The sequence below is a fragment of the Pollicipes pollicipes genome, unplaced genomic scaffold, assembly GCF_011947565.3.
Source record: "Pollicipes pollicipes isolate AB1234 unplaced genomic scaffold, Ppol_2.1 Scaffold_7262;HRSCAF=8765_pilon_pilon_pilon, whole genome shotgun sequence".
In the NCBI taxonomy this organism is placed as follows: Eukaryota; Metazoa; Arthropoda; class Thecostraca; order Pollicipedomorpha; family Pollicipedidae; genus Pollicipes; species Pollicipes pollicipes.
Window position 1 is genome coordinate 14062851 of NW_023597055.1, and position 12087 is coordinate 14074937.

Here is a 12087-nt window from a genome sequence, read left to right on the forward strand (position 1 = left end):
AACATTTCTGCTCAAGGAGATGGCGTCGGCGTTTAAGTTGATGAAGGCGTCGCTCATGCCACACGGATCTGTGTGGCATGAGCGACGACTTTATGGCATGGCATGGCAATGTCATGTGCCACGCCTCACTACATGAAGGCTAGTGCAACGGTCAAAGCGGCGCACGGGCACACTGGAGGCTTGTGTAGGTGGGTAAATGTCGGGAGTGCGTGTGTGGGGGGAGGGGGGGGGGGGGGGCGATACCGCGCGTATTGAAGGGCACAGCGTGGGTAGTGGCATGTGACAGTGCCGCCCCCGCCCCCCCCCCCCCTGGTCTGACAGGCATGAGATACTACAATATCGCAGCGAAATACTCAGCTCTGTAGAGCCTTCCACTTATTTTATATGCAATGTTTTCCCATCTCGCGGTTTTTAGAATGTTACGATCGAATAGGTATGCCCAAGACACCCCTGAAAAATGTTTTGCGTTATGTAATGTTATGAAAGAAGTTGTGTGTTAATGTAACGGGTGTCGCTCCATCACATATCTGCAACTGCACGCATCACGCCAAACTGAACGCCCTTGAGCGCCATTATTTCTTCTCCGAGTAAACAAACAGTACCCAATCCATTGTGTCTCAGTCGGACTAGTCATATCAAAGTCAACCAAACTTAAGTGGCGTCTCTCGGCAGTCTCCCAGTCCATTCCAGTCCGCTTTGCTGGACGATCAAATTCCTCAACATCTCTAGCGACATTTGTGAATGCGAATGCCAGTCCACTTTACTGGACGATCAAATTCCTCAAAATCTCTAGCGACATTTGCGAATGCGAATGCCAGCCCACTTTACTGGACGATCAAATTCCTCAAAATCTGGCGACGTTTACGAATGTTACGTGATTTATTTGGGAGTGCGCAATCTGCATAGTCCCACTAACCACGACCAGGGCGCACGCAGTTCCGCCTGATGTCCTGCACAGTGCCGTGTTGGACACCGTACGCCTCCTGCCAGCCTTTGACAGCGGTGACATTCCCGCAGAGGTTAGAGATCTGCGCACAGAAAATTGACGACAGCTATTGAACGTGTCAGGAGTAACTGACGTTGCACTGTGGCCTTCCTGGCTCGCCGTGCGTATATAAAGTGGGCGGGGGCCTGGTTGGGTATCAGGTTTCTCTTCGGTCGCCAAACATGCGCCTGCTACCTCTGATCCTGCTGCTCTGTCTGGCGGTCTTCGCCGTCGAAGGTAGGTTGCCGCACACGCTGATAACAGGTTGTTGGTTCCAGTAAATAGAGGAGTTGAGAGCAGGCAAATGTAGTCTGCCGATATGGCGCGGCAAGTCCTCAAGTACAACACCGACTCTTGTCGGTTGTAGAGCCGCCCTGCCAACTCCGCGGGATGTTATGTCTTGTCTCCGAAACCCAGAACGAAAATACGTCGTGTGCGTGAGAGTGAGTTCATATAAGTGCGCCACAATACGCCCAGGAACTAGGTACGGGCTCGGCAACAACAGCACGGCAAAAGCAGCCGGTAGAACCGCGCAGTGTGTCGTGTGACGGATTCTCCCTTCCAGGCAGAGGCAAAAAGGGCTTTTGCGGCAAGGGTGGCCTCTGGTGCCCCAAGGGCCAAGTCTGCAGACCCTGTGGCAGGGGAAGATGCTGCCGGCCCGTAAACCGTGAGTACTGCATGGGTGACAGACGGTATCCTATTGATGCGGCATGTCTCCGCGTTGCATGCAGATGAACAACACCGCCATATAATATCGCTGTCGGTAAATAATATCGGTATATATATCGACATAAATTGACGGCATTGACATCAATATATTTCATTCCATTTCAAATCGCATTATCCAGTGAACGAAATGCTGATACCAGGTAGAACTGAGGCTCAGTGAGGCAAGTGGCAAACTATAGGCTCCAGGTGACGTGTGTCGGAGCGTCGTGCCCACTTATGCTGGCCCACCTGGCCACTTATCGAGCCATACTGGCCGCGATGCCCACTCTATTTCAAATGTAGGGATGCAACGCGTACTTATGGTGCGACGCAATCGCAGCATAGCCTTGCCAGGGCAATGTATCTCCAAGAAAAATCAGCAAAATCAGCCCCCGCATTTGACGACATTTTCCCTGGCCTCCTCTTATCCCACATCAAGTGGGGTGAGAGGAAGACGGGGAAAGTCACCAAGAAAGACAGGGAGCGTGGAAATCACATTTCCCCGGGTGGTTTCGACGCTCGCTCTCACCTGGACATGCTACAGCAGCTGTCAGCCGTGGCTCAGTTTCACGGTCGCCCCGACGGAGGCTCCGTCAGAGCTCTTACGCAAACTTTTAGGAAATCTGACTGTGCGGGGCCAGGCTTGGTGGCGGAGGTCACTCACGATACCCGCGCCACCACCCCACTACCTGCCTCTCTGCCTAGTCCCATAGCCCTAAAATGGTCAAAACTGACCGACAGGGCTATTATCCCCCGATCCCGATAAAAAACATCGATGGTAAAATTTTCGTGTGTGCGCCCTGGGTGATTTTTAAAAAAAAATGATCGAGTGCGCGTAGCCACAAACGTACCCCGCCAAAGCGACCAGCGGCGTTGTTCTGAATTCGATGTCAGGTAAACCCTCGGCCATCCTGTGGCTGGTAACAAAGGAGAAAAGACGCCTTTTCTGTCATTAACGTAATTTGGCACCATCTGAATTGTCACCTGGAGCCAAAAATTTCACAAACCGTTGGAATACAACTCTATATGCGATATACCACAAGAACGGAGACAAATTAAATGAAATGCGGTAAACCCATCAAACATTTTCGTTTTGCGAGTTTATTTGCACGAAAGTATCATGTAATGGCCGTAAAATACTAAACGATGATTGAGAGTTGACTAACAAAAGAATGAGATAAAGGCCTCATTGACATAACCAGTCTAGAGATGTGTAGTTTCCTGTCCATTTGAGGGAGGGTGGGATTGTGCCCCAAACCAATGGTGAGGCTGCCTATTTTCAGTTATTATTTCTATCCATAATTTTTCACTTTTTATACCTTGTATGGTTTAGCCCCCAAAACTAATTTTGAGAAACTACACCACTGCTCCCAAGGCAGTGAAAAGAAAGCGCATCAAATCTGGGGAAAAACTTATTTGAATGCATTTCGGAGGCAGTTAGCCATGTTTTCCTTTGCATCCTCTTCACCCTCCCTCCTTAACCCCTACGTATTTTGGAAAACTGCATCCCTGGAGACTTTCATTTACCGATATCATGGTTCTACAGGCACCTGGAGACAATATCACTTTTCGTTTTGTGATATCGTACAATCAGCTGGAAACGAGGGGCAACCTTCACTGTCTTTGCATAATCGTTACCGGTGCAGAGCTCGCCCTTTCGAACATGACCCTAACTATTTGCAATAAAACCCATGTAATCTTGGTATCAACAGATGCAAACAATACTTTTGGTCACTTTTAGCACCTTGATCATCTTTATGTGCAATATGATGAGAATTGAAAGTGTTTAATCTCATGCCTGTCCACTGATCAATACGCTAAGTATGAGGTGCAACGGGCAGTGTGAGAGGTCCGTGCCAGCGACGCTTGGCTTTTTACCTCAAAGCCGCTGTTCCTCTCAGCAGCAAGAGGCCCCGGATGAACTCTTGACAGGAGTCGCCCCAACGTCCTCCGTTACCTACGCAGCTACGGCTCATTTATCCACAAACAAAAATCCTCATAGATCAGCAAAAACCTTTAACGATATGCGCTTTAACGCTTTAACGCTAACGCAGTGCTTCGAAAACAAATGGAGCAGTAAGAGCAGCGAGTCGTTGTTGCAGTGTGAAACTACACCGCCTTGCACTGCGAAATGATAACGAAGAGTTGCCATATCAAAAGTGACCTATCGGTTGCATTAATCCTGAGCATTTCGCTGTTTGTAACATGGATGCCTTCACACACCAATGCATGTGGAGGAAAATGCCCAACACGCGACATCCTGTAACTGTTGTCCTGTAATGGTTGTCCTGTAACTGTTGTCCAACCTGTAATGGGTTGTCGAGTCTGACGGTGGCCCTACGCTTCAGTTGCCTGCGGCAAGCCGGGAGGCTTCTGGTGCCGTAAGGGCTACTCCTGCCAGTACTGCAAAGGCGGCAGATGCTGCAAGCCCAGTGAGTCTTGGGGCGGACGAGCGCTGTTAGGGGCTATCCAAGCATGATATGTGTTCTCTCGTGTCGAAATGCAATTTCATGATGCTAATGGTTGAACATAATGTAAATAACGTGCGTTGCAATTGCCACGTCCGATAAATATTTGTTTTAAGTAAACGCATGGATCCACAGTGTATGCCGTATACATGGCATTGCTTTCAACTGTTCTTAAGTTATGATGTGTCGAATAGGTGAACTTTGCGTCCGATCTTCCAAAATTAGATATTGCAACACAACCATAACGTCCAAGTAAAGTTCTATGCGATTGCGATCTGGTGATAGTTGGGATTAATGCTGATAGGACTAGACCTACATATTTTATTTTATGGGCTCACGTAACAGCACAAATCGCTCCACAGTGCGCTATGCGCAGCATATGTTTTTACATAAATTGATTCTATGGGTTGTTTTCGCATTGAATTCCCTATTGCCTGCAACGAGCAGCATGCGCATTTGGCACGAGGTCAGTCATTTATGGCACAACAAGGATTTGCACAAAGCATCGACTATCAGTACTTCGAAATCAAAGGGAGCAGTAAAAGCAGCGAGTCGTCGTTGCAGTGTAAAAATGCACCGCCTTGCACTGCGGAATGATAAAGGAAATTGCCGTATTAGAAGTGACCTATCGGTTGTATTAGTTATGAGCATTTCGCTGTTGTAACATGGGTACCTTCATACAACTACGCATGTGGAGGAAAATGCCCAATACGCGACATCCTGTAACTGTAATGAGTTGTCGAGTCTGACCGTGGTACTATGCTTCAGTTGCCTGCGGCAAGCCGGGAGGCTTCTGGTGCCGTAAGGGCTACTCCTGTCAGCGTTGTGGACGCGGCAGGTGCTGCAAGCCCAGTGAGTCTTGGGGCAGACGAGGGCTGTCGAGGGCTGTCGACACATGATGTGTGTTACCGCTTTGAAAGACAATTTCATGATGCCCAGGCTGATTGTGATGTTGATGGCGTGCGTTGCAGTTGCCACATCTCTTTGATAAATATTAGTTAGCGGGAAGAGGATACATCCACAGTGCGTGCTCTATCTACAGCGTTGCTTTCGACTGCGCTTATTTTGTGATGTGTCGGATAAGTGCATTTTGTGCCATATCTTCCAAAACACAATATCGCAACACAACCATAATGTCCAATCCAAACTGTATGCGATGGTGATCTGGCGATAGTTGGCGGTTGATAGTGACGAGGCTAAACCTACATATTTTGCTTGATGAATTTAGATAAAAGCACAAATCGCTCCACAATGCGCTATGCGCAGCATCTGTTTTTAAAGAAATGGATTCTACGGGTCGTTTTCACGTTGAATTCCTTATTGCGTGCAACGAGCAGGCGTGCGCATTTCGCATGAGGTCAGGCCTTTATGGCACAACAAGAATTTGCACGATGCATGGACTATCAGTACTTCGAAAACAAAGGGAGCAGTAAACGCAGCGTGTCGTCGTTGCAACGTGAAAATGCACGGCCGTGCACTGAGGAATGATACTGAAAATTGCCTTGTTAGAAGTGACTTATCGGTTGTATTACTAATGAGCATTTCGCTGTTGTTGCATGAATACCTTCATACAGCAATGCATGTGGAGGAAAATGCCCAGCACGCGACGTCCTGTAACTGTAGTGAGTTGTCGAGTCTGACTGTGGTACTACGCTTCAGTTGCCTGCGGCAAGCCGGGAGGCTTCTGGTGCCGTAAGGGCTACTCCTGTCAGCGTTGTGGACGCGGCAGGTGCTGCAAGCCCAGTGAGTCTTGGGGCAGACGAGGGCTGTCGAGGGCTGCCGACACATGATGTGTGTTACCGCTTCGAAAGACAATTTCATGATGCCCAGGCTGATTGTGATGGCGTTGTTGCAGTTACCACATCTCTTTGGTAAATATGTGTTCGCGGGAAGAGGATACATCAACAGTGCATGCTGTATCCACAACATTGCTTTCAACTGCTCTTATTTTGTGATGTGTCGGATAAGTGCATTTTGCGTCATATCTTCCAAAACACAATATCGCAACACAGCCATAATATCTAATCCAAACTGTATGCGATGGTGATCTGGCGATAGTTGGCGGTTGATAGTGACGAAGCTAGACCTATATATTTTGCTTGATGAGTTTAGATAAAAGCACAAATCGCTCCACAATGCGCTATGCGCAGCATATGTTTTTACACAAATGGGTTCTACGGGTCGTTTTTTGCATTGAATTCCTTATTGCGTGCAACGAGCAGCGTGCGCATTTCGCATGAGGTCAGGCCTTTATGGCACAAGGATTTGCACAAAGCATGGACTATCAGTACTTCGAAAACAAAGGGAGCAGTAAGAGCAGAGTCGTCGCTGCAACGTGAAAATGCACGGCCTTGCACTGAGGAATGACACTGAAAATGGCCTTGTTAGAAGTGACTTATCGGTTGTATTACTAATGAGCATTTCGCTGTTGTTGCATGAATACCTTCATACCACTACGCATGCAATGGAAAATGCCCAACACGCGACATCCCGTAACTGTTGTCCTGTAATGGTTGTCCTGTAACTGTTGTCCAACCTGTAGTGGGTTGTCGAGTCTGACGGTGGCCCTACGCTTCAGTTGCCTGCGGTAAGCCGGGAGGCTTCTGGTGCCGTAAGGGCTACTCCTGTCAGCGTTGTGGACGCGGCAGGTGCTGCAAGCCCCGTGAGTCTTGGGGCAGACGAGGGCAGAAAAGGGCTGTCGACATATGATATGTGTGTTATGGTTTCGAAAGACAATTTCATGATGCCCAGGCTGATTGTGATGTTGATGGCGTGCGTTGCAGTTGCCACATCTCTTTGATAAATATTAGTTAGCGGGAAGAGGATACATCCACAGTGCGTGCTCTATCTACAGCGTTGCTTTCGACTGCGCTTATTTTGTGATGTGTCGGATAAGTGCATTTTGTGCCATATCTACCAAAACGCAATATCGCAACACAACCATAATGTCCCATCCAAACTGTATGCGATGGCGATCTGGCGATAGTTGGCGGTTGATAGTGACGAGGCTAAACCTACATATTTTGCTTTATGAATTTAGATAAAAGCACAATTCGCTCCACAATGCGCTAGGCGCAGCATATGTTTTTTTTTACAGAAATGGATTCTACGGGTTGTTTTCGCACTGAACACTTTATTGCGTGCAACGAGTTTTTTTAACGTACTATGCGCATTTGGCACGAGGTCAGGCCTTTATGACACAACAAGGATTTGCACAAAGCATGGACTAACTGTACTTCGAAAACAAAGGGAGCAGTACAAGCAGCGAGTCGTCGCTGCAACGTGAAAATGCACCGCCTTGCACCGCGGAATGATAATGAAAATTGCCGTATAAAAGTGACTTGTAGGTTGCATAAGTTATGAGCATTTCACTGTTGTAACATGGATGCCTTCACACAACAATGCATGTGGAGGAAAATGCCCAATACGCGACATCCTGTAACTGTAATGAGTTGTCGAGTCTGACCGTTTGTCCTACGCTTCAGTTGCCTGCGGTAAGCCGGGAGGCGTCTGGTGCCGTAAGGGCTACTCCTGTCAGTCTTGTGGACACGGCAGGTGCTGCAGACCGAGTGAGTCTTGGGGCAGACGAAGATTGTCGACTATGCAGCAGTCAGTGATGTGATGTGCTTGAAACAGGAGAAGCTCTTCGACAGCAAATGCAGGACAATTGACATGTGTTTTTTTTGCCAAACGGCAATTTCATGAAGCTAATGTTAAACATGTTGTAGATGACATGCGTTGGAATTACCAGGTCTCTTTAATAAATAATCATTTAGAAGTAAAGGCATGCATTTATAGTGCATGCCCTATCCACAGCATTACCTTCAGCTGTTTTTAAATTGCGATGTGTCGTTTGAGTGTTTTGTGTGTCATGTCTTCAAAACTCAATATCATAAACAACCACAGTGTCCAATCATCCCTATGGCACAGCGAGCCAGTATCTGAGGTGACCTGATTGGGTAATTACCCTTTTTCAGTCAATACTTGCAGATATGTCAACCAGAGTTGCGGTAAAGGTCGCCGGTGCCTCCCCTGCGGACCGTTCAAACGTCTCTGCTGCCAGCGCAGGGTCTCGCTGTGTAAGACTGAGCATCCACTGGTTGCTGGGAGCAGTACATCAGCACATGCACATGAATTGTGGCGTTCCGTGCCCCATCATTTCAGCAGTCTTCATTCAACTCGTTGGCCAAGCCACCCCCTTGTAGCACAAGTCCATGACAGCGGAATCTGTCATATTAAATATCATTGCATGCCTGCACCATTACGACCCCTTGATCCTCGAAATATATCTTGACCCTTGAGATACATCTCGCGTCCATTGGCAGTTTGTAGCTACTTGCATAATCGTGTTTACCTTGTCTGATTACGGAGCTTTCTATTTGTTCACAATCTTCAGATATTGCCAGTACTATCGAGCCGCACCTGTAGCATTCGTTGTCGAAGACATCCCATCGAAATTGAGCCGAGGACACACCAATAGGCCTGACAGTGGAGACGTGCCCATAACGCAAAATGACTAGAGTAAATCTGAAATGGATTTGATTGAATTGGGTCTGTGTCATGGCTCGTTTCGTCTTTTTGCAGTGTTATCTGTCTCTCAATATGTAATCACGCTTTGCCTTGGCCATTGCGTAGTGTTATGTCGATTCGTTGTGTCCTTGCATTCTGTTAGTTTCCTTACGAAATGACAAAATTGGTTCAGTTCTATTTCCGAAGTTCCGCTACATCGCAAGTGACCATGGAATACGTCACGCTTACAAATGCCGTGTATCCCGTTTTAGACGAATGCCAACGGCGTTGCCGGAAGCCCAACCACTGCGTCAAGTGCAAGATTGGCTACTGCTGCCGCAAGGCCTGCTATGGCAAACACTGCAAGCACTAACTGTTACTGGCACCAACTGCAACAGACTTCAACAACAGAACAGCTCGACAGATATGGCGCTAAAGCAACGACACATTCAAGAATATGCGTTTTGGTCTCATTTGTTCAAAAAATGCGCTATAGTTGCTTCTGAATAAACCTATTATCATTCGTCTGCTTCTTGAATGCTGACAGGTCCGCCATGATGCACTTTTTGTGTTGGGGACAAAGGCAGTTGCAAATGGTAACAAGATTTGACGACATTATCCTCTATATGACAACCATAAATGCTACTGCGGAAGAGCATAGGAGCTAAGATGCTTGTCGCCAGCAATGCTCCGTGATGCTGCTTAGCAGAGCACTTCACGGATTGGGTCGACCACAGATTGCGCATCAATCCGCGGACCGGATCGGGCCGGATCAGGTATTTCCATCAAAACATGGATTAGGACCAGACCTGATTTTCAGACCAGGCCCACACACGTTGCATGAATTGAAAACCATTGTAATGGAAGTAATCACTAAATAGTCCCTGAAATGTTCCATTAAGTGATCAACTCGGAACGAAAACATTTAGACTAAAAAATTACATTAGTTTCAACTCTAAGCTATGTATGGGCACGCTGAACAGCACTCAACTCAGCTATAGATTACAAAAATAATGTTTTTGGTCAACAGATAGCACCTTAAAAATGTGCAACAAAGTTACTTTTCTCGGCAGTAAATATCCCTAGAAATATAAAAACCTCTATGTGTCTAACCACTTCAAGTCTTTAATTTCCTCAAGTCTTTTGAACGTAAAAAGTACTGGAAGACATTTCAACATTCTTAGATAGAGCTCTCTCACCCCATGCCATTTGTTCCATTGGAACCGGAACCAAGCCTAACTTCCGAAACGGTATTCGATGCTTCCTTTAAAAAGTCGCCTTCAGTGCCTCATTAGCTGTCAATTGCATCAGATAGTTCTAGGATCGCGAGGTGATGCTCTACTTTGTGGTAAGCTTAGCCGGTCATCGTACCATGTCGTACTCGCTTTCTACCGGCTAACTATTACATCATTTCCGGAACCTGTGACCAGGAATCGTTTCCAATGTAGGTAGTAGGTAAGGCGCACCGTTGGTCACCATGTAGGTTAATACTCTCTCTGGGCTAAAAAGGAGCAGAACCACTGTTGATTGTGTGAGTGAGCATTGTGGTGTGAATGTTGGTGTGTGGAAGTGTGTACAAAATGGAGGTGGTGAGTTACCAAGATCTCTCTTTGACTGACTCTCGAGAAAGGCTGGCGCGAGCGAGGTCTACACTGGTATAACTATCACACCAGCAGTAAGAAATTGGGTACGCATTGGTGCCATGATCCGGATTCGCAAATATCCATTTGCAAGTCGTCAATCTCCAAGTTTTCTTAACCCATCCTGAACCTATCATTAAAAGCTTGAGCCAATATCTAAGTGTGTGAAAGGGTTTCACACGCATTCTTATATGTTGCTACTTACTGATTCACCCGACTACATCCGCACCTATGCCTTCTGAGGGTCAGCTTATTGCACAAGCTATGCAAAAAAATTGTACACGAAAGTGGGGTTCAAGGGCGTACACAACCCGTTATAATATTCAGCGAAGAGAGTCCGTCAAAATTTCAAGACTGGGCAAGGGATGTGGAGAGCATCTTTTGCACAACGGACGATGAACTCATGCGACTTTAAGCAACCCGTACTCCGAGTGGACCTGCAGGAAAACATGTCTCTAGGGTTATTGATAAAAATACACAAATAGGCCTGAATGGTCTCTGTACGTAATTGCATGAGAGAAAGATCTCTATTGCGTTTAAATGCAGTTGCGTCAAGTCAAACAGCATTCTGGAGAACTTGCGCTTTTTCAGGAGGATTCAGGCGCATGCATGCGAGACTTTTCATGATGTGTCTAGTGCCGACGGGCAACGTTTTTCGGCGGAAATTTTCCAAAAAAGGAGAAATTGACGATACTTAGCCCGTGGCATCACCCGTTTGCAATTTTATACGTTTCAGGAAGCAGCTTTGCGTTGTGCGGAGACCGCAAAAACCTACTTCACATTTAAAATGTGTAGAATGAACAATAAGTCCCACTGCGGAACCCGGATGTCGAAATAGTCCGCAGCGTACCTGGTTCTGGAAGAGTGAAAAAAATAGGGGAGGCGCTTAAAGAACTAGGCCCAAAGTTGGATAGCCTCGAAATAGGTGTCAGCTTCAAAACGGAATTCGCATCCGTGCGTAACAAAGAGTCAAGATCAACCGCAAAATCGAAGATATACAACCCGAAATGGACCGCCGCGGAAACATCCATAAATTTTGCACAATCACGTCACTTTCAGCCGTCTCAACGGTCGGGAAAAGCAGGTTACCGCGACGGATTTTCACTCCATCTTCGTTTCAGCCTCCGCATCAACCTCCGAACTTGCAGCAAAACGAGCTTTATGATGCGCGTTCAAGTTATTAGTGGGTAAATGATGGTTGTCCTGCATGGCTATTTGCACAAAAATAGGCCGCTCTCAACGTAAAAGTCGTGCTGGAAACAATCCTCAGCGCTCTAACGTCAAAAAAGTCCGGGAAACTAAGTCGGTCCTCTGTTCTTAGAACTGAGCAAAAGGAGGGCCAATGTGAAAATGGCTTACCTGGCAAAAGTGCGCGAATCTTTATAAAATCGAACACTCCTATACGCTGGATATAACTTGGTAATCGTAGAACGTACTCGCTGGTAGATAGGGGCGCGGACTTCCTTATCTCTCTTATTTTCCGTGAAGCATTTGACAGAACCTCGCTTGAAAATGTCTATGATTTCTCGACAAAAAACTACCCTCTTTCAACCCATTTTTGGACATAGCCTTTAAGCTTTTGGAATCGCTATTCTTCCTGTAGCGATTTCAAAGCCCCAAAAAACATTCAAGTTTCAACTTGCAGAAGGTCCTAAAAATCTGTGTTTTGAGAAATGATTTTCTCAAACGCTTTGGTGCAATTAAATTTTGGCAGGAATACGCATGACATTCAAAATAGCATCATTCCTCTACAACCCTCAAAATCTGACATGTCAGT

General features: G+C 46.7%; 1 protein-coding gene across 3 annotated transcripts; it reads left to right on the plus strand.

The window, feature by feature from the left end:
- The first annotated feature begins 1153 nt into the window (after positions 1-1153).
- LOC119114365 (keratin-associated protein 5-2) lies at positions 1154-9189 on the plus strand. Of its 3 annotated transcripts, XM_037238561.1 has the most exons (9): positions 1154-1222; positions 1551-1652; positions 4042-4125; positions 4930-5013; positions 5821-5904; positions 6740-6823; positions 7647-7730; positions 8139-8240; positions 8943-9189. In XM_037238561.1, exons 1-9 carry the CDS (start codon positions 1168-1170, stop codon positions 9041-9043), a joined length of 780 nt encoding a protein of 259 aa, XP_037094456.1. In that variant the 5' UTR covers positions 1154-1167; the 3' UTR covers positions 9044-9189. The 3 variants fall into 3 exon arrangements, with proteins under 3 accessions (XP_037094456.1, XP_037094457.1, XP_037094458.1); XM_037238562.1 differs by lacking the exon at positions 6740-6823; XM_037238563.1 differs by lacking the exons at positions 4930-5013; positions 5821-5904.
- The last annotated feature ends 2898 nt before the right edge of the window (positions 9190-12087 follow it).

Coding starts and splice junctions, on each gene's coding strand:
- LOC119114365 (XM_037238561.1), top strand. CDS start 1,168: ATGCGCCTGCTACCTCTGATCCTGCTGCTCTGTCTGGCGGTCTTCGCC. Junction 1,653..4,041: donor ATGCTGCCGGCCCGTAAACC/GTGAGTACTGCA, acceptor CCTACGCTTCAG/TTGCCTGCGGCAAGCCGGGA. Junction 6,824..7,646: donor CGGCAGGTGCTGCAAGCCCC/GTGAGTCTTGGG, acceptor CCTACGCTTCAG/TTGCCTGCGGTAAGCCGGGA.